The 20,659-nt window shown below is 36.2% G+C and overlaps 1 protein-coding gene across 1 annotated transcript; it reads right to left on the bottom strand.

Annotated features, from left to right (window-relative positions):
- Positions 1-19,213: 19,213 nt before the first annotated feature.
- Positions 19,214-20,119, bottom strand: LOC106404416. Its single transcript, XM_013845137.1, has one exon. The coding sequence runs from the start codon at positions 20,117-20,119 to the stop codon at positions 19,214-19,216; it is 906 nt and encodes a 301-aa protein (XP_013700591.1).
- Positions 20,120-20,659: the final 540 nt, after the last annotated feature.

Genomic DNA, 20,659 nt, shown 5'->3' on the forward strand with positions numbered 1-20,659 from the left:
TACAACTCATTATATTAATATTCCGTTTAACACATACTATTACATAAAAAATATACTTTCAAAGTAATAAAAATATTTTCTTTAAACCTATATTTTTTTTAGATGAAAACAAAAATATATTTTTATATAATGTGGTTTCATAAAATAATAGGTTCACAAACATTTCAGTTTGTTTTTTATATATATGCATGAGACTTGAGAATATTATCGTTACATCCATTTATGTAATTTTGAATCAAAAACTTCAGTTTGTTTTTAATATAATTTTAAGCACAATATATATGACGTTATACATATTTTTCTAAGATATATTTACATTTCTAAGAAAATAGCCAATCTAAATGCAAATAAGAATTTAATCAAAATTAACTATATTAGAATAAAATATTAATTTAGAGAAATAGATACAATCCAATATACCTAAGTGATAATCAAATCAATTGTTGACCCAAAACAACCAAACCGACTAGACATAACATATCCAAAATCATATGTCTAATTAAAATAATATAATATTATTAATATAAATTATAAATTGATTTAAAACCAAAAGTAATCAATTAATTATAATATATTAATTTTGTAAAGATTTATATCCGTGCATAAGCACAGGAGAGTCATATAGTATATATATATATATATATATATATATATATATATTTATATACCAAAAATATCGTGATTGTTATTTCATAAATTATTTACCAAAACTCGTAATTTTGTTTTGAGTTCGAGCAGATGATCGCGGAGTTTTGGTTAGGATGCCTCTTAAACTAAAAAAAGCATCCCATATATTTTTTAGGGAAATTGGGCTGTATAACCTTCAAACAAACTATAATTTATTGTATGACAAAAATACCTAACTTGCAAATATGTATTGCGTCTTTTGTATAATAATGCCATTATACCCTTGTATACAACCGGTGAAACCTGCACAAAGAAAATAATATTTAATTAATAATTTGTAACTGTAAAAAGTAAAACGTGGTCTTTCATTACTCACACATCAATTGTTCTAAAGAAGAGACAATGATGAAGTCATAGACGGTGAGCACACACAACAACTCTTTCATTTCTTTTTTTTTTTTTCTTAAATCAATTGATTCTCAAAATCATGCTTTTGTTTTCATACTCTGTTTTTGTTTTTGTTTTACAGATCCAGTGGTGAAAAAAAAAGACAACTATGAAAGCGTAGATGATGAGCACACGCAACAACTCTTTCATTTTTTTTTTCTTAAATCAATTGATTCTCACAATCATGCTTTTGTTTCCATACTCTGATTTCGTTTTTGTTTTACAGATCTAGTGGTGAAGAACAACGACGGCAAGTCGGAAAAACATCGTCGTGTCGGGAAAAAGATAGGAGAAGAAGACGATCTCTATATGGTGATGAAGAATAATGATGGTGAACGAAATGAATGTGTATCGGCATGTCTAAAAAAAAGAAGAATTGAAGAAGATGAACTCGCCGTCTATACTATATTCGGTGAAATGAATAGTATAGTATATATTCTTAAGTATAGCTACCTATGTACGATTATCATACTACTTGAGGCATATTTCTATACTACTCCTTAAAAATGTAATAATATATCATGTTTTTAAATTTGATAGGTCTCTTCTTTGTCATTTTGTGTGATTGATTGTAATATGAAATTCATTTTTCGAGTGTTGGATAAATTTGATTATTTGGAACATTCGTTTACTATACTACTTAGACTATATTGAATATAAGATACGCAATATGCTAACCAAGTAAATGTGATTTCAAGTGTTTAATATTGGAAAACAATTTATATATTGTATTTGGGTTTATAGGTTTCTGTCTAAGGTTTAGATTTACTAAGTAAAGGTTTGGGTATAGTAAACCATATTATATATGTTCTATTTGGGTTTATGCTTCCTTGATTAGGGTTTAGCTTAATCTATTTATTTAGGTTTAGGGTTTAGTAATTAGGATTTAGAGTTTGGAGTTTAGTATTTAGTATAGTTTAATATTACATAATATTATGCACTATTTTAAGATTTTAATATTTGGGTTAGGGTTCAAATTTGGGTTCACGGTTTAAATTTGGATTTAGGGTTTAGTGATTCTGGGTTTAGGGTTTAGTAATTGGAAGGTGGGGGTTGAGGTTGGGGTCAACATAACTTCTTACATGCAAGCATATACAATTCATAATTTCACCAATATGTACTATACTATTGATTTTGTTCCATTTTATCTGAGTTTAGGGTTTATATTTGTATTTGAAATTTATATTTAGGTTTAGAATTTAGTGATTAGGGTTTAGGGTTTAGTATTTGGAAAGTGGGGGTTGATATTGGGGCCATCATTAATTTCTTACATGCAAGTTTAGACATTTCATAATTTCGTAAATATGTACTATACTATTTATTTTATTTCATTCTATTTAGGTTTAGAGTTTATATTTGGATTTAGGATTTATATTTTGGTTTTAGCTTTAGTGAATAGGGTCTACCATTTAGTATTTAGGGTTAGGGTTTAAATTTGGGTTTAGGGTTTACTGATTTTGGGTTTATGGTTTAGTAATTGGAAGGTGGGGGTTGAGGTTGGGGTCAACATAACTTCTTTCATGCAAGCATATATATTTCATAATTTCACCAATATGTATTATACTATTGATTTGGTTCTATTCTATCTGAGTTTATGGTTTATATTTGTATTTAAGATTTATATTTGGGTTTTGGATTTAGTGATTAGGGTTTAGGGTTTAGTATTTAGTATTTGGAATGTGGGAGTTGAAATTGGGGCCATCATTAACTTCTTACATACAATCCTAAACATTTCATAATTTCGTAAATATGTACTATAGTACTATTTACTTTATTTCATTATGTTTGGGTTTAGAGTTTATATTTGGATTTAGAATTTATATTTTAATTTTGGCTTTAGTGAATAACATTTAGGATTTAGTATTTAGGGGTTGTGGATGTGATTGTGATAGGCTTTAATATCTAGAGTAGAGATGGAATTGGTGTTCTATATTATTTTGTTAATATGAAGTAAATTGAATACCATTTATTGCAGGAGTGTTTTATTTTTGTCCACTTATTTATTGAACACAGTGAAAGTGAAACGTATGCGGTTATTTAATACGTAACGTGGAATGTGTATCTTCCCTTTTAAGATAATAGTTCGTGGTAAATAATGGTCATACATGTTGTTCTCAATATCATCTCACCATCTCTCCTTTACCGGTTACATGTAAGTCCAAGGGGTAAAACCGGCTCAGATCAAGCTTAATTGTTAGATACTTAATTCTGCCAAAATCAATGCTCTGCACTTAATTTTCATTCCAAACTTAGTCATTTCAAAAATTCACCCTATTTTTTATTTTTAATATTATTTTATTATTTTATTTAGCTCAGAAAATGGTAAAATATAGGTTTGTCCAAGAAAGTTGATTATATTATATTTAACACAACCAGGATATATCCACCTATTTTGAAAACCAACCTGATCAATTTGAAACACAATCCATTTCTGGAGTCCTATTTCGACTTTTTAGCATAACTTCTCTTGATGCTCTAAGTGGTTCCATAATCTCCTAAATATTCAAAGACTCTAAAAATATTCAAAACACATAATATAGACTTTAAAATTGGACACACACCATGATCAAAATCCATAAAAACCAAAGTATTCCACTCACCAACGAATATACCAAAGACAATTGGTAATGGAGATGAATGGGATCCTAAGCAGTAGCAAAAAATTATCACACCACCATATACAGTCTTCACAAAAGTTGCATACACAATAACATCTTCCTCTTGGGTTTTAATCTTTATATACTATCCCAACGTGGAAACATATATTTGAAAAAAATTTCTCCATCCGCCTCCACATTCGTTACTTTACCACGGTTCACCTTCTCTATCATATATAAATATTTATATAATACCTTATAATTTTCTTCTGGATTGCCACAAATATTTCTAGCAGCTAGTTTTTTGCCTCGTGATGCCGTGGATGAGACTTTCAAACCATTCCTTAGATGAACCATATTGATCAGACATTTAAGAGATGGAGTGTCATTTTTTCTTGACAGTCTGCAACTAGTCATGGTGCTCTTTTCTTTCTATATAGTTTGTTGTACTTGAATTAGACCGCAAACATGTAGCATATTTCTATTTTTAACCATGAAACATAATCATCATCCCTACAGGGACTATCCACAACCTTATCACCATTTCCTTTGTCTGATGTTCTATATTCTCCATCAGCTCTTCTCGTTCACATTATGGTTCCTGTTGTTCACCTACTTGGGTACGTAAACAGAAAGTGCATGCTCATCCTCACTCCCAATCAGGTATCTAGGTCTTCCTTTGATGAGCCGTAAGCTGAGAATTTCAGAGTACTCGCCCTTGATAGCTAAAATCACCAAGAGCTTTAAGTCATGGTCAGCCAAGCTCTCTTTCGCTGGCAGACTGCAACTTCTCAAGACAGTCATCTTTGGCACAGTTAACTTCTGGATTTCGGCCTTCATTCTACCGAAAGGCTGCATTAAGGTGATTGAATCACTATGCTCTAGATTTCTATGGCCTGGAAACATTGATAAAAGAGGTATAGCGAAAGTTGCTTGGTTGACGGTGTGTCTCCCTAAAGACGAAGGAGGACTTGGCTTGAGAAGCTTCGCTGTCTGGAACCAAGTATTATGCTTAAAATTCATCTGGCTGTTGCTATCTAGGTCTCCCTCGCTGTGGGCTGACTGGCACTGGCACACTCACTTGGTAGAAGTATCTTTCTGGAAAATTGAGCCTTCAGCAAATGACTCTTGGGCTTGGAGGAAGCTGCTTGATCTTCGTCCTCTAGCTCTTCGGTTCTGTAAAATGACTCTAGGAAATGGTCTATCTACAAGCTTTTGGTATGATGTTTGGACTCCCTTGGGTCAGCTCTCAACGGTAATGGGGCAGGCTGGGCCTCGTGCCTTGCGAATCAGAGATGATGCAATGGTGGCTGATGCCATCATTGGAACTTCATGGTCCTTACCACACCCAAGATCCCAGCTGGAAGTTGATTTGCATGCTTATTTAACTACTATTACACTTCCTTTACCTCATGATGTTCTTGATATAGTTGAATGGGTTGCTGGTAATTCTCCTCTGCGTGATTTCAGGTCATCAACCACGTGGGACGTGATTCGTCCAAGGCAAGAGAAAAAGGATTGGGTTGATGTTGTATGGTTCAAAGGAGCGATACCTAAGCTGGGATTCACGATGTGGGTGGCGAACTACGACAGGCTGCCGACTCGAGCTAGGCTCGCAGGATGGGGAATGCTTATTTCTCCTACATGTGTCTTCTCCTCCAGGTCTGATTACACCAGAGACCATCTCATGTTTGCCTGCGAGTTCAGTCAAGAAGTTTGGAAAGAGGTACTCCTTAGATGCGAGTCGCCTTCAACATTGCTCACCACTTGGTCTGAGCTCCTATCATGGATCCGATCTTCACCCTGCAAGAAGCTAACTCTCCTCAGGAAGCTGGCTTCTCAAACTATTGTCTTCCATCTTTGGAAACAAAGAAATAACCTAATGCATAATCAGATTTCGGTCTCGCCAGGATCTGTCTTTTATGCCATTGATAAAGACTTGATGAACATTATTTCAGCTAAGAGAAGTAGTAAGCACTTTCAGTCACTTATGTTGATTTGGCTGAGATAATGTTCCTTGTAGGTTGCAATCTCTTTGTGCCATCTTGTTTTTTATCTTTTTTTTTGCCAAGATGGTTCAGACTTAAGATATTTCTTGTAAAATCTTTTTTTCATTCTATGATATTTACATTTTAGCAAAAAAAAACTCACTATAGTTCATACATCTACGTTAATAAATATACAACAAAAAAGTTAGATATATACTCCAACAAATCATGTCCAGTAGTTAGAAATATTTTTTCTCTTCATTTCTTATTTAATTCTTACATCTACATAAAAGACAACTACATTAAAAAATTGTACAACTTAAATTTTACAGTAGAATATTTAAAATTATATCTTAACAAATATTCCACAATCGGACACCAAAAAATACACATGGGTACCGATGCATATTTTAGATATATAATAAACAATATAATTTTTTATATTTTAATAATTTAAAGGTATCCAACGGACTAAATTCTTCGACTAATTTCTTCGAATGCATGGTCACTGCCAACAGATATGGTTGTCCGCAATGAAAATTAAACAACTAATATATCTGAGATGATAGAGTTCGGACCCGATGTGCTTAGCACTTTCCCAAACCCGCTATCCACTCGACCACACTTAGCTAAAAATGTAATCTGTAGTGCTATAAATATTTCATAAATGATTATTTGTTAAATTAACAAATACTATATAATAATAATATTTTGATTTTGAATTAGCTTGGTTCAGTTTTAAACTTTAACATATTAATATGATAATTAATATTCAATATCTGTCTAAATCTATGGATCTTTTGGTGATTAGTCTTTGGGCCTAAAAAGCTTTTGAAATCACACCAAAGTTATAAAAAAATAATAATAATAATAATAATAATAATATATGTTTTTATTTTATAACAAGTGATGTTTAGAAAACATTTTTTTTATTTTCCAAATCTTTAATAGAAATATTAATTTTATTTTAGCTATATGTAAGTAAACTATTTTTTCATTGGTGAAATTATTTTATAATACATTTATCGAATACATATTCACATAATATTTTAAACTAGTCTTATAAACTAATCATTTAATAATTTAATAAAATATAAAAAATATTAATTTGTAGAGTTTATACTGTGATTTATAGAAAACATTATTTAAATAAAAAATTTATAGATAACATTCTTATATGTTGAACTCTTATAACAGTGAATAACCCTCATATTTCTACCTTGCATTTAAAAGTAACATCTTAGCAAACGACACGAAGCAAGTGAGTGGGGATCAATGAAGTCATGCATGCATATCTTAATTGTTGGTTTTAGTTATCTTTTCTTGAAATGATCGATTTGGAGTAAATATATAGCTATAGTCAACTTCAACATGTACTTGCTGGAATAGCCTTTTTAATTCCAAAGTCAACTTAGATTTCTCAATCATGCACAAACACTACAACTTTCTTTTTGTACTGCGATATTACAACTATTACCGTTCATTAATATAATGGCTATTCACTGTTATAAGAGATCAACATTCCTTTTATTTTAATATAGATGTTACTAATTGACTTGGAACAACGTGGATATATATTTGGGTATTAATTGTAGATTTAATCTTTGAAATATTTGACAATGAAATTTTAAAACCATACTTTATTAAAATTACGAAATAAATATTGAAGAGGCACTATTTGTGAAATGAAAGAGTAATACACACAGACACACACACACACATATATATATATATATATATATATATATATATATATATATCCATATGATTGTTAATTTAAGTATTCAAATAATATGTGGTTCAACAACTCTAAAAAATTACCATACATCACTGAATAAAACACAGAAATGAATATAATTATTCATATAATTTTATTATCATTTTAATTCATTATATATATATATATATATATATAAGCTTGGTAGCGTAGTGCAAATCAACAGGATCTGTGTAATGCAACTTCCTGTTTAAAAATTATTCGTATAATTAACTTGCTTCTCTTTTTTTTTTTAATATATATGGATCTAATACGTAAAAAACCGAAACAATTTCCTGTTTGAAATTTCTTCAAAGCGGATTTTATACCATTAATGATTTCATTTCTGTAATGACGGTGCATTTACATTCCTTCAAAATTGGTTTATTTCCTAAGTATTTAAAAGAGATTCCACGAACATGAATATTCTTTCTAAATTTCATGTTTTTAGTTTTGCGCAAATTCGAACGTAAAATTAAATGGGTGATGCATTAAAGTCAAAGATTGTAAATGTTGGGTTGGTAATAATGAAAAAGGTCAATGATGCTGCGACTAAGTTCAATGAAAGATCAATGGCCTTCTTGTACTTTTTAAGAATATTATTTACAGTCTTTATAGAAATATATAGATTTATTGTGCGTTAATCCTTTTGAATTCGCCAAGGTCTATCATTCACATTCTAAATAAATAAATAAAGTTGACAAAAAAAAATTTAATAAATAAATGAGGTACCACAAGGCTTCGTGAGAATGACTTCTTTTGTATATTTTAAAATAAGAACAAGAAGCATTCAATATAATATATGCTGAAGATTTTATATTTTCTATGAATATTCTTTTTCAGTAAAGTTTTACTATACCTGTTCAATATGGTAAAACCGAACTGTACCGAACCGAATCGAACCGAAATAGACAATATGGTTTGGTTTTGGTATATACCATATAAACCGAATGGATATAATTTTATAAAAACCGTAGGATTTGGATATGGTTTGGTATATAATCGATTAAACTGAATAAACTGAACAAAACCGATTAAAAGTATAAACATGTAAATATGTATCTATTTTATAACAATACATGAAAATATATTTGTTACATAAGTTAAATTTGTGTTAATAACTATTACCATAATTTTATAGTAATAAAGAACCTTAATTTGTAAAACACTTGAACTATAATTAAATAACAATACATCGCAATTCAGACATCTTATTTTCTAATTCTTCTTTTGATCTTTTTGCTTTATTTTAGTCTTCACTAAATTAATATGACGATTGTAAATTTGATGGACAATAATTAATGAAAAATTTCACAACTTTTTTCTTATCTGTAAACAAACAGAGTTTCGTGTTCAATTGAAAAAACATGACTTTAATGAACACTAAATATGGAAGAGTGGAAAAACTTTTCTTTCGTGTTTCTGTTTTGTTTCATATTTTTATTTTCAAAATTTCAAGCTTTGATTTTAGTTATAGATTTGATTATTTTATTTGATGGTAGAAGCATTTTTACTTTTTTGTTCATTTAATTGAACATGTAATATATTTTTAATAAATGACTGTGTTGACAATATGACTCTAAAATTCATATAATATGATCTCAAACTAAATAATTATGTATTTTGGTATAAAACCGAATAAACCAAAAACCGACGGTATATAAACCGAACCGAACCGAAGTAAATATGAATTTAGAAAGGTAGTTATATTTTACTAACCGAAATACCGAAAATCGAAAAAAACCGAACCAAAACCGAACCGATATCCGGATTGGACACCCCTAGTGTCAAGTGAAGCGGGTCAACTTTGTATGTGTGTCACATTTTGCTATACGACACATGACCTTGCTTTTAAAACTTTTATTATCGAATACTTATAATTTAATATCTATTATGAATTTCATAATTGGCAGTGGGCTACTTATTAGTTATTACTTATTAGCTGAAGAGCCATTGATTAGTTCTTCTTCGTATTACTTTTATTAATCGGCGTTCGAATAATCTAGCCAATTAATATTCACAATGAACTCACATTGAAAAAACACAAAAAGGTAAAATCGGATATTCACAATGAACTCACATTGATCAGGAACTAAGTTGAGTACAACTTTCCTGAGTTTCGTGAATGGATCTAGAGAAGATTTAATTTGCGGGTTGCATACCTAGTGGAAAGAGAAACAATCTATGATATTTTTGGCCTTTTGACCCATAAACTTAATGAATTTGATCCAAGAAACTTATGTTGAAACCATGAGAAAGCGACTTCATAACTTGTTGCGACCCACGTTTATTGACTTCCCCAGATGTGCGAGAGTAACCGGCTACCTGCGATTCCGGTGACCTTTTTTACCGATAATTTCTGCAAAATCGTAGAATGTACTTTTGTCCATTTAATTAATAAATTAAGATGTGGTTTTGTTTAACTCTGATTTTTGAGACATCATATAAGTGTGGTGGATAATATATCAGAACCCTAATAGAAAAGGAAGTGTTGTGGGTCTGATTTCGCAGAGATGCATCCACCAGAACTAAATTTGATGGAAACTGAAAATGGAAGTTGTAGCCGCGGCGCAAGCTATACTGGTTAAGGGAAGGAAATCGGTAACAACAGCAGCGATGGAAACACATTATAACCCTAATCTACACGACTGTTAGTTGATTTTCTGCGTTTTTGTGACTATAAATTAAACGATTACTTGTAATTCATGTGTAGGTATCGCCAATTCGTACATTGTCGTTATGGATTGGCGGTGAATAATGTATGATACTAGTTCTTGGGATTTCAAGATAGATAATGATAGAATTGGTAGAACAGTCGATATCTCGGGAATCCGAGGCGCTGACGGATTGAAAGATAAGATTCTTAGAGAATATGGTCTTTTGGGAAGAGAAATATTTGCTGAAATGAGCTATTGGCTTAATGATGACGAGAGTGATATAGTTGGTAAAAGGGCTGCTCTAGTTCAGATAGCAACTGATACTGATTACAAAATCTTTAAGGCTCTTCAAAGGGCCGACAAATCTGTTAATGTATTCGTTACATTTAGGGAGTTTGTTGGAGGAGAAATAATATTTCTAAGGTCTGAACGAGTAATTGCATCGCAAGTGACTGTCTCCGTCGGAATTGTGGATGAAGACTTAGTTTTTTTGAGGCGCGTAGAAGCACTTGGAGCAGCTTACGCAGGTGACTCAGGGACGACCAAGCCGGTGTATGAGAAATCCACGGATAATCAAAAAAGTGGAGAATCTGTTGAAGTAGGTAGTATCGTTATTCCCGGTTCAGACAATCTTCCTCATCAAACCTGTAATGAACGAGATAAGGAGATGAGTTCAGGAGATGCTATGGTAGTGGACATGGGAAAAATTAAGGAGGATGACACATGCGTTGCTTGTGTAGGTGTGGTAGAGGAGAAGGGAAATTCCAAGGAAGTTGCCATTGAAGAAACTTGTCAAGAAATCGTAGTGGACCGCGGAAAAAGCAAGGGAGATGCGACTGAAGCGGGGTTTGGAGTAATGGAGTTGACAAGGAAAAAGGTAAGGGAGATGACGTTGGAGAAGATGAAGATGATGATTTCGAATATGACTTCAATTGGTGGCATGATTATGTTCGAAATGATTGTATGACAGATGATGATAAAGACGATGATGGAGGTCCAGTTGTAGGTGGTAGTGGTGGACGGTCTGCTCTCAATGGGCGCCACCATTTTGGAATGAGGGGTCATAGAGGCCTAGGGTTTCGCAAACCGTGGGCTCATAGAGGCCGAGGATCAAACTGTACAGATGGATCTAAATCAAGGACACATCGTTTTAAGAGTAGATGTTGTGAAGAAGACACAGATGATGCAACAGACTATTTATGTACCTCTCGAACCGTTAGCTCTGCGTACACCAAAGAAAGAGATACCGATGAAAGTGTTTAGTTGATAATATATCTAGCTCTCCAACTTTCAGCAAAGGAAGAGGTAATATATTGAACTCTCCGAGTGTTAACTGTGCGTACACCGAAGAAAGACTTACCGGTGAAAGTGTTGATGTTGTACTTGTTACTCCACCTAAACAAAACCACAAACACACCCCTGCGATGGAAGATGATGATGATGATTTTGATCAACCTCCAATCACCCTAGGTGCCGAAGATTGTGGTGGACAAACATTCCCCAAAGGAAGAGGTAATATATCTACCTCTCCACCCGTTAGCTGTCCACACAATGAAGCTACAGAAATCGGCGATAGTGTTGATGTTGTTCTTGTAACTCCAGCAAAAAATATCAACAAAGACAACTGTGGTCTAGAAGATGATGTTGATTTTGTTCGTCAATCTATTAGCTAAGTTAACAAATCTGAGGGTGGAGATGTTGATGTTGTTCTTGTAACTCCACCAAAACAAAACCCCAAACACAACCGTCCGATGGAAGATGAAGAAGCTTTTGTTCGTTCTCCTGTCACCCAAGTCCCCGAAGTATAGAGTGGAGAAAGATCAACGAAAGGAAAGGATTATATATCAACCTGTGGAACTGTTAGCAGTGGGTACAATGATGATGATTTTGTTGATCCTCCTGTCACCCAAGCTGAATACGAGGGATTTTTCTCAGCCATGAGATCGTTAATCAAAAAAACGAGCAGTATTTGATTCAACTCACTCGTGACGGATTAAAGGAAGATATCCGTGAGGGTTTGGAGTCAACAGAGTTTGCGACGCTTGGAGCATTCTTTTAAGAAGAAGCAGAAGTCGAAGATATATTTGAGATGGAGAAAACTCCCGAAAAAAACCCTCGAAGACGTAAGAGGAAGACGATGAGATTTGGGGACCGGGAAGACTACTACCCTTGGGACAAACCGGGAGGAAGAGAGTGAAGAGGAGGAAGAGAGCACCGACGACTGGTCGTATGAAGGAGATATGCGGGTTGACGTCTCTGATGACGACATGATTGACGAGGATACCGACGAGTATATTCACCATGGCGAACGAGGTTCCGTCTCCGCCATACCAGGCTCTTTAACTGCCTCCAACACCATGGCCGGAGGTGGCTCCGTCTCCGCCGTACCAGGATCTTTAACTGCCTCCAACGCCATGGCTGGAGGTGGTTCTGTCGCTAACTCCTCAGCCGCTGAACAAGGCTCCATCTCTTTCTCCAGCACCGAGTCTAGCGCCGAACAAGGCTCAGTCTCGTGCTCCAACTCCATGGCCGGAGGTGGTTCCGTCGTTGACTCTTCCGCCGTTAAACAAAGCTCCGTCTCTGGATCCAGTGCGGCTGGAGTAGGCTACGTCTCTGGTTCCAGAACCTAGTCAAGCGCGGCCGGAGTAGGCTCAGTCTCTGGCTCTAGCTGCGCCGGATTTGGCTCTGTCGCTGCCTCCAGTGCAAACTCAAACTCCGGCGCAGTCTCCGACGCTGGTAAATAAGATGTCTCTTTCTTCGTTTCGTGTTCTTAATTTGTTTTCTTCTATTTTCAAATTGGAATTGAACTATTCTTCCCCTTCGAATTGAACTGTCCGCTTCGACCCCGTTAATCTACTGTGGATGTCCAATAAGGGGTTCATCACCTGGAAGAGAAGTAATATCCCTCTGAAGAATGAGTGTTTGATAGATAAGGTTGAGAATAATGATTTTCTTGTGAGCATCAGAGTCGGGAGCCATATCCACGACTTGGTCATAAACCAATCGACCAAAGTCTATCGGCTTGTTTCTGACGAATGCGAAGAAAAAATGGAGTCGATGTTTGATCATTGCATCTACATGAAAACCAGGGATCCAGTTAAGCTCACACATTTTGTAGAGGCAATGATACTGTGGTTGGAGATATGTTTACGAGAATGTCTCCCAACTTGGACAGCGTCCATTGGTCAAGAAGACGATTGTCTGCATCAGATCCTCATCCTCCCAAGTGTGAGAGTTTTCCACAAATGGAGTCATAAATAGTTAATTTATCACGACGAGATTGAAATCAAAACGGCTACCCCTAATATAAACTCTTTCATCAGCACTGCATAGGTTGGAGATGCATTCCCTAACTACTCTTGGACAGAAAGGCCGGACATGCAAAACAGTGTACATCCACCCAACATTATCTACTATTCGCCGAGCTTCATCAATAGCTGGATCATCTAACAGTATGATCCCTTGTACTAAAAACCCTCGTATGCATAGTTGTTGACACTTACAAAAACTTTCTTCAGTTACATGACGAAGAGATCATGGGTTTGCTACCGGTTCGTTGCCGATAATGAACCGCTGACTTGCTTCGAGGCGAGATTCAAATATCATAAACCTAGCAGGATGATCTCCGGCATGTCCAGGTGACGGATTTGCGCCGCGCTGAGGACTTGTGCTGCGAGCATCACGGTTTCCGCGACGGATGGAAGCAATAGGTCATAGTTTCGTTGTTTTCGTGGATCTAAAAGATGACGAAGATGATGGGAAAAAACAGTTTGGTATAGTAAAATTATACTTCAAGCAACTCAACAGTCACGTCAGTCATTCTTAACTCACTTAATGGCATTTACATCCACGAACGACCACTTAATGGCATTTAGTTCAAACTAAAGATTTGAGTAAAGGTTTGAGTAAAACTAGTTTGGCTGAGAGTAAAGGTTAGAGTAATCACTTAGTTGTTCGTAATTAATTGCAGTAAAATATACACAACTTTATTTATGGTTATAACTCTAACCATATATCTTAATACAATATGTGAATCATATGCCTCCAATTTATTATGGGTGTACATGTCATGAGAGCATGTGTACATTAGTTAATAAATTTAACAAGTTGGTGGGTGGGAAAATAACTTTTCTATTTAACTAAGACAACATCATGTTATTATCAACCTCCTAACAAAGCCATTTTGTATTGTTGTACGTTAGTCCCGGAAATTTAGTAACCTCCTAACAAAGCCATTTTTATCAACCGCCAGATCTTGCTCAAGTGTGTTAGTGCTGGAAATTTAGTATTGCTGTACATGGATACTGGTGTACGTGGATGTTGGTGTACACGATTATCCACGTACACCTGTATTCAGTATTCAAGTACAAAAAAAATTGCCATCAACTATGTTATGGGTTATTTATTTTCTTTACAAAGCGCAGTACAACGATTAAAGTGTACATGACTACTGGTGTACATGGATATTGATGTCCATGAATAGAATATGCCAAAACCAATCCAACCACAACGGACATATTATCAGTATAACGGCTATATCTAGTAGATATAAAGGATATAAACTGAATATTTATAGATATATATCGGCTATATTTTGATTGACTATAGGCTTCAAATTTTAAAAACGACTAACAACATTACGTACAAAATTATAACATGAAACATGACTTAACATGGAACACAAACGAAAACATGAGAATTTCAAGTTTCGCATCAGTCTAAGAAATCTTTGAATCAACATTAATTTAACAACAACATTAACAATGAATATGACAACAACTTAACTGAAAAACACTCTAAGCCTTCAGGTGAAAACCAAAGAACCCATCCAAAACAACAACAACTCCAAACGACGAACCCACCAACGGATTACGAAGCAACAAAATCCTCGCAGTAAGTGCCAACACTGCCCTCTTCAACGCTTCACATTCTTCACTTTTTCCATTCAACTTTTCAACAAGTTCATTCGACATTTGGACATTCAAGTTTTGGTCTGAATGTTTACTTACCTCGTTCCTCAGCTTTGCGATCTCCTCTTTTTACTCATTAATTATATCCCTCGCTTCAAGTAAAGCAATGTGGTACCATCCGTGTGGGGGTTCCTGATCAACCCACTGAAAGAAATCGCACTTCACATACTGACTCCCAACTCGCCGACCTCTGCAACTAACGAATCTCCGCCCGGGGTTCTTACGAGTCCACGCCCTCACAGGATGCGTCTTAAGGTTACATACGCATTTTACCGCTTGCTCGGTTGAGGATGACGAGATGATACTGTCGGAAGTCGCAGCCTGGAAATTTTCACTCTTTGACATTTTCACTTTTGATTTTTCTATTTCCCGAACCCTAGATCCCCTTTTAATTGATTTACAAGATCCCCTTTTAATTTTACGGGATTAAATAAATGAACCGAATAAAGAGACCAATTGAACACGTTTTCCAAATTATACATATATTGAAATTTATTTTGTTGGTCAAAATATGTAAATTTTCAAATTTCAAATTTTTGAGGAAAAGTTCAGTAAATAACCTATTTTGATAATGCACTACCCATTAAAGACATTGTTTGTTCTATCTCCCAATGCCTAGATCACCGTTTCAATCCATTAATTCATATTGAAATTTAAATAAAGTAGTTTGAATTAAAGAAGTTCAAAAGAGAGGAAAGAAGTTGGTGACAATAACTGAATGTTGTTCTGATTTGGTAGGTACCCCTTAAATGTACCTATTCGGAGGTTGGTATTCACAATACTTCATGTATGACAATAAGCGAATGAAAATAACTAAGCCATTTTCACAACACTTCAGGTTCACAGTACGTAATGGACAATGTTTTCCTTTAAGAAAATAACCAACCATAGACAAACGTAGCACGTAAGTTCGTAAACCTTAATTATACAACAAAGAGTACCGAAATTAGATAAAAACATCAAATAAATGTAGAAGGAAATTTTGAGAATCCATACACAACTTAGAAAAACATACTCATGCTTCGTTCACACCTGGTTCGCAACTTTGACATTACCAACAAATTCTTCATAGCAGTCCATTGCATACTGCTCACGAAATCGGTCCACCAAATTGTCATCAATCTTACTCATCTCCTCCTTCCGACCACCATTAGCGTGAACATCCATGAACTTAGCTGCACATGGCCCACAATCGCCAGTCATTTTGTTCTAATAGATACCTTCCAAACGGCTCGAGGAGTAATATCAGAGATTTTGATTCATTACTGAGGTACTTCGTAAACCATGTATACTGTTCCAGAATATATGGCAAGGATTCAACAACCGGAGCCATTTGTACTTCGACTTCTTCTTCGGTTGGACTATGTGGAGGGGGGGGGGGGGTAAGAGTCAAGGACCGTCACGTGTGAAACCGCGACGTTAATAAAAAGACCCACCCAATGATCTGAACCCCAGTTCATTGGAGCGTACACAATGTCAACATCCCGACCAAATTCCAACTTAAAACTTCTCCCCTACTCTTTACTCTCACATAATTTATTATGCTTGTGCCCCAATTGAAACTCAACTTATCTTCCTCTTGCAAGAAAGCATAGTAGCCTGAATTAATGAGCTTTGTAAAGTAGGGGTCAACCATTAACATCCGGCTTTTTTTTCCAGATCTTTCCCAATTCGCCTCGACAACATTTTCATTATCACTTCCATGTGATATGTAACATTATTATAATGATAAAATCTTAGTACAAACCATCTACTTAAAATCTTGTATTAAACACTTGGTGTACGAAGAAAGTACCTCGTCAGACAACCACTTCTTGGGTTCAGTTATGTGAAGGAAGAAAGAATTCGTCACAACGTTGGAGGTTATGATCTGGAATGTCCTGCAGGTTTAAAACGAAACACAATTTTTTTTAACAATAGTTATAAACACTAGCATCCGGTTTTCATTCAAAATAGCATAACATGTAACTTACTGCGAAATGTTTTCACTTAGAATAGCACAAAATTTCCTGAACACTCCTCGCGACGGCTTCGCCAGGGGCTTATACTCTGGCTTCTTGTCACTCTTGAACAACCCTTTCAACCTTGCGTCTGGAGTGTACACGCCTCCTATTTTTTAGAAAATTTTGTGCACGCTTTTACCAACACTCTGAACATAATTCTCCTCATCGTCATCTCACACACAGGATGGGCTGGTCCCCCGGGGTTTCTTCCTTTTGCAAAGAGGGATCAATTTGAACATGGATTGGGGTTCCCGTTGGGGCGGGAGACCTAGCCGGAATTGGAACTGTTTTCTTTGGATCATCCACCATCGGGAAATCGCGTCCATCGATATCTAGAACATGGGAGCCAGATGAATGTTCAACGGCCTCTACCACAACGCCTGGATTTGGATCCTCCAAACTAGAGGTTTCAACCATGTTTTGGTCCTCACTGGGTGAGACTGTTTGGACATTACCCACAGCAGGGGTTCCACACTCTGATTCCTCAATGATTGGTGACAGAGGTTTTGGATTCCTCACGTTTGGGTCAACTTCCTCACCTTCTTCATCTGTGGTGGATGTAACAGGGACTTCACAATCCGGATTGGCGCCTGAGGTTGCAGGATCTGTGGCAGTATCTTTTGTTCCTGAGTTGTACATGTGAGGGTTTGATTCACCCCACGTGACATTAACAGGTTCGTCATCTTTGAAATGCTTCGGTAAGGGAGCAGCAGGTATAGGCGTCCGCTCCTTAAAAGTGCTCTTCAAACAGTGTCAACATGAATGTTGTTAAAACTTCCATATTGATCATTAAAATTGCTAAGGACATGAAAATTTTAACAAAGACAGGACAACCATTTTTTGTGGTGACACATATCTATGTGGAAGAACAAATACAGGTTCCTCGAACACAATGACATCATTGCAGGGTTTTCCAGGATTGATGCGAAAATTCCCTGCATCTAAATGGTACACCATATATTTATAATCGTACACCAACTTCACACTTACGTAAAAACGATACAAAACTCGGTTTCATCACCTCAACGGCGTCTGTTCTATGAAATTGTGGACTCACAGCATTGGCATCCTCATTAACTTCGTGTATCTCAATGTCAGCGTAGGAGGGGGTGTGAACCTTGTTTACCTGAAAATGTCAACCGCCTCAGAACATAGAAAATATCATAAGATTTTCGAATCAAGACATCAGTACAAGGGTTTACCTCGTCGGAGACGTCCATGCTGTCGCCTGACCGAAGAGAATACAAATGTTTTCTCAAACCAGGTGTATTAACCACTCATTTTGTTATTTTTTTCCTTCTGGTTGGTGCGCTAAGTTTGGAGACCATCACCCTTAGGAGACCAGACAGTCCATGATTATCGTCGTTTGCCTTCCTTTTGCGGGCCTGGTCGATGGTACCTTCAGGTATACCACAGCGACAGCAGCACAAATTTCTCCCAACTCTCCTATCTGTTTCTGGAAGGCACTAGCCAGCTGTTTGAACTGCTGTTCTATCCACGACTTCAAATCTTCATGTACACTTAGCTAGTTGAGGTGGAGCCTCTGGTTCCCTGTCTTCAGATGAAGAGTTGTCCTCGATTATAATTGCAGCAGGTTTACGGGGGCGTAGATTGCGGCGGTGGACGGGTTGATCATTAGTTTGGTCCACCTTACGCACACCTTTTCCCGCGTTTTTTTTCCTCTCAAACGGGGGAAAATGAAGTGTCTCCACCCGGGAAATCTGATTTTTGAAAATGATGTCCACTAAGCATCAGCTCAACCAAATGCGTCACACGCTCGTCTGTAGCCTCGTCCAACCACAAGTATCGTTCAGCTTCTGGAATAGGCATGAATTGAATGGTTAACTAGTGAAGAATAACCAAAATTGGAGGTATTAATATATGTTTGAGATACTTCAAAATTTATTGAAACATTATTGAAATGTCAAAGAGAGAACTGCAAACTTACATATGGATCTTCTTCGACTGCAACAATATCATTGACACTTAGAAATTTATTGAAACATTATTGAAATGTCAAAGAGAGAACTGCAAACTTAATATATGTTTGAGATACTTCAAAATTTATTGAAACATTATTGAAACATTATTGAAATGTTTGATATATGTTTGAGATACTTCAAAATTTATTGAAACATTATTGAAATGTCAAAGAGAGAACTGCAAACTTACATATGGATCTTCTTCGACTGTAACAATATCATTGACACAGTGTTCTCGCAAGCGAGAGGGTCAACTAAAAAATTATCGGTGGACTGTGCATTGGGAATCTTTGACAACAGCAAAGGCACCGCTTCAAAAGCGAACAACCGAAGAGCCAAAGGGAATCCATAGGCAGCTGATTTCTGTTGAGATAACCGGTGCCGCATTTCTCCCAGCGGGTTTTCGCTTGTATAAGGCGGGAACAAACGCGGTAAAGTCTTCAAGAGCGACTCTCTACCGCAAAGATACTCCAAGAAGTACTCTACGTCGCAAAGCATCTCAACATACTCCGGGGTCAGCTTGAGCCATTTATTACTGCAACATATGACACCATCAACCAGCACAATGAGAGCCAAAGGAACATGTTTCCAGGGTGCTAGAAATGGATTGTGAAGCATCTTAAGGACGTCATATACTGTAATGTCACCAAGCGCTGTATCAAAAAGCTCGCGCCACATAGTTGAACCTGGATCGTTCTCTGCTTCAGAATCGGCATCATAGAATGCTCCGCAGTTCAACCCTACCTGTTGAAACTCATCCAGTGAGAAGCGAAGAGGATGAGTCGCAAAGTGGAACCAAAGCTCATACTTGCGCACGGTAAGAAGCTGACGGCAGAGGAAGCGGTTTATTAGCTTCGCAGAGTTGTGGCAATAAGCAACATGCAACTCAAATAGCCTGCCAAATTTAGACCTCATTATAGTCTCCATGTCTTGGGAACCCTGGAGACAAGACGCAATAGTTCCGATGACGTGATCCTTCGAGTAAATATTGAGACGCAATTTGAATGGGTAACAACCCCAAGCCAAAAGCTTCGGAGGTAATTTAGAGGAAGATTCAGCCTCCTGAAGCTGACCAATAACCAGAGCCGACATTGGTCTCAGTACGGTCGAGCGTATCGATGATCCCGTCCCCTCGTCGCCGGAATCGGAAACTAAGAAATAAACAGAATGGGAATTAATAAGAGGAGGACATGAGTAGAGAATATGAACAGTAAAGGAGCGTCATCAATGGGGAAAAACAATACAAACAGAGGAGGACATGAGCAGAGAAATCGAAGATCGGTGTACACATGCAAGGAAGAGTGGAAGCAAATTCGGATGTTTAGAACAGTGGACGAAATAGCGAACCTGGATACCGCAGAGTTTTCTGACGTGGCGACTGTTTAGCGACATCGGTGGGGGATTTAGTGTTCCGCCGGACAATCTGTACTTTCTTCTTCGATTTTGATACCATTATCTCTGATTTGGAGGAAAGAGGAGAGAACAACTGCTGGTTCTGCAAAACTTTTTGACTAGATTGTGCAGGACGTTTCGACTGGGTTTGAGACTTTTCGACTTTTTTTCGATTTTTGGGTTTACAGAGTGAGAAATAAGAATAATGAATGTTGCCGGTGGTTTTTCGGTAAACGGTGA

Source organism: Brassica napus, chromosome C6 (assembly GCF_020379485.1).
Source record: "Brassica napus cultivar Da-Ae chromosome C6, Da-Ae, whole genome shotgun sequence".
Classification (NCBI taxonomy): Eukaryota; Viridiplantae; Streptophyta; class Magnoliopsida; order Brassicales; family Brassicaceae; genus Brassica; species Brassica napus.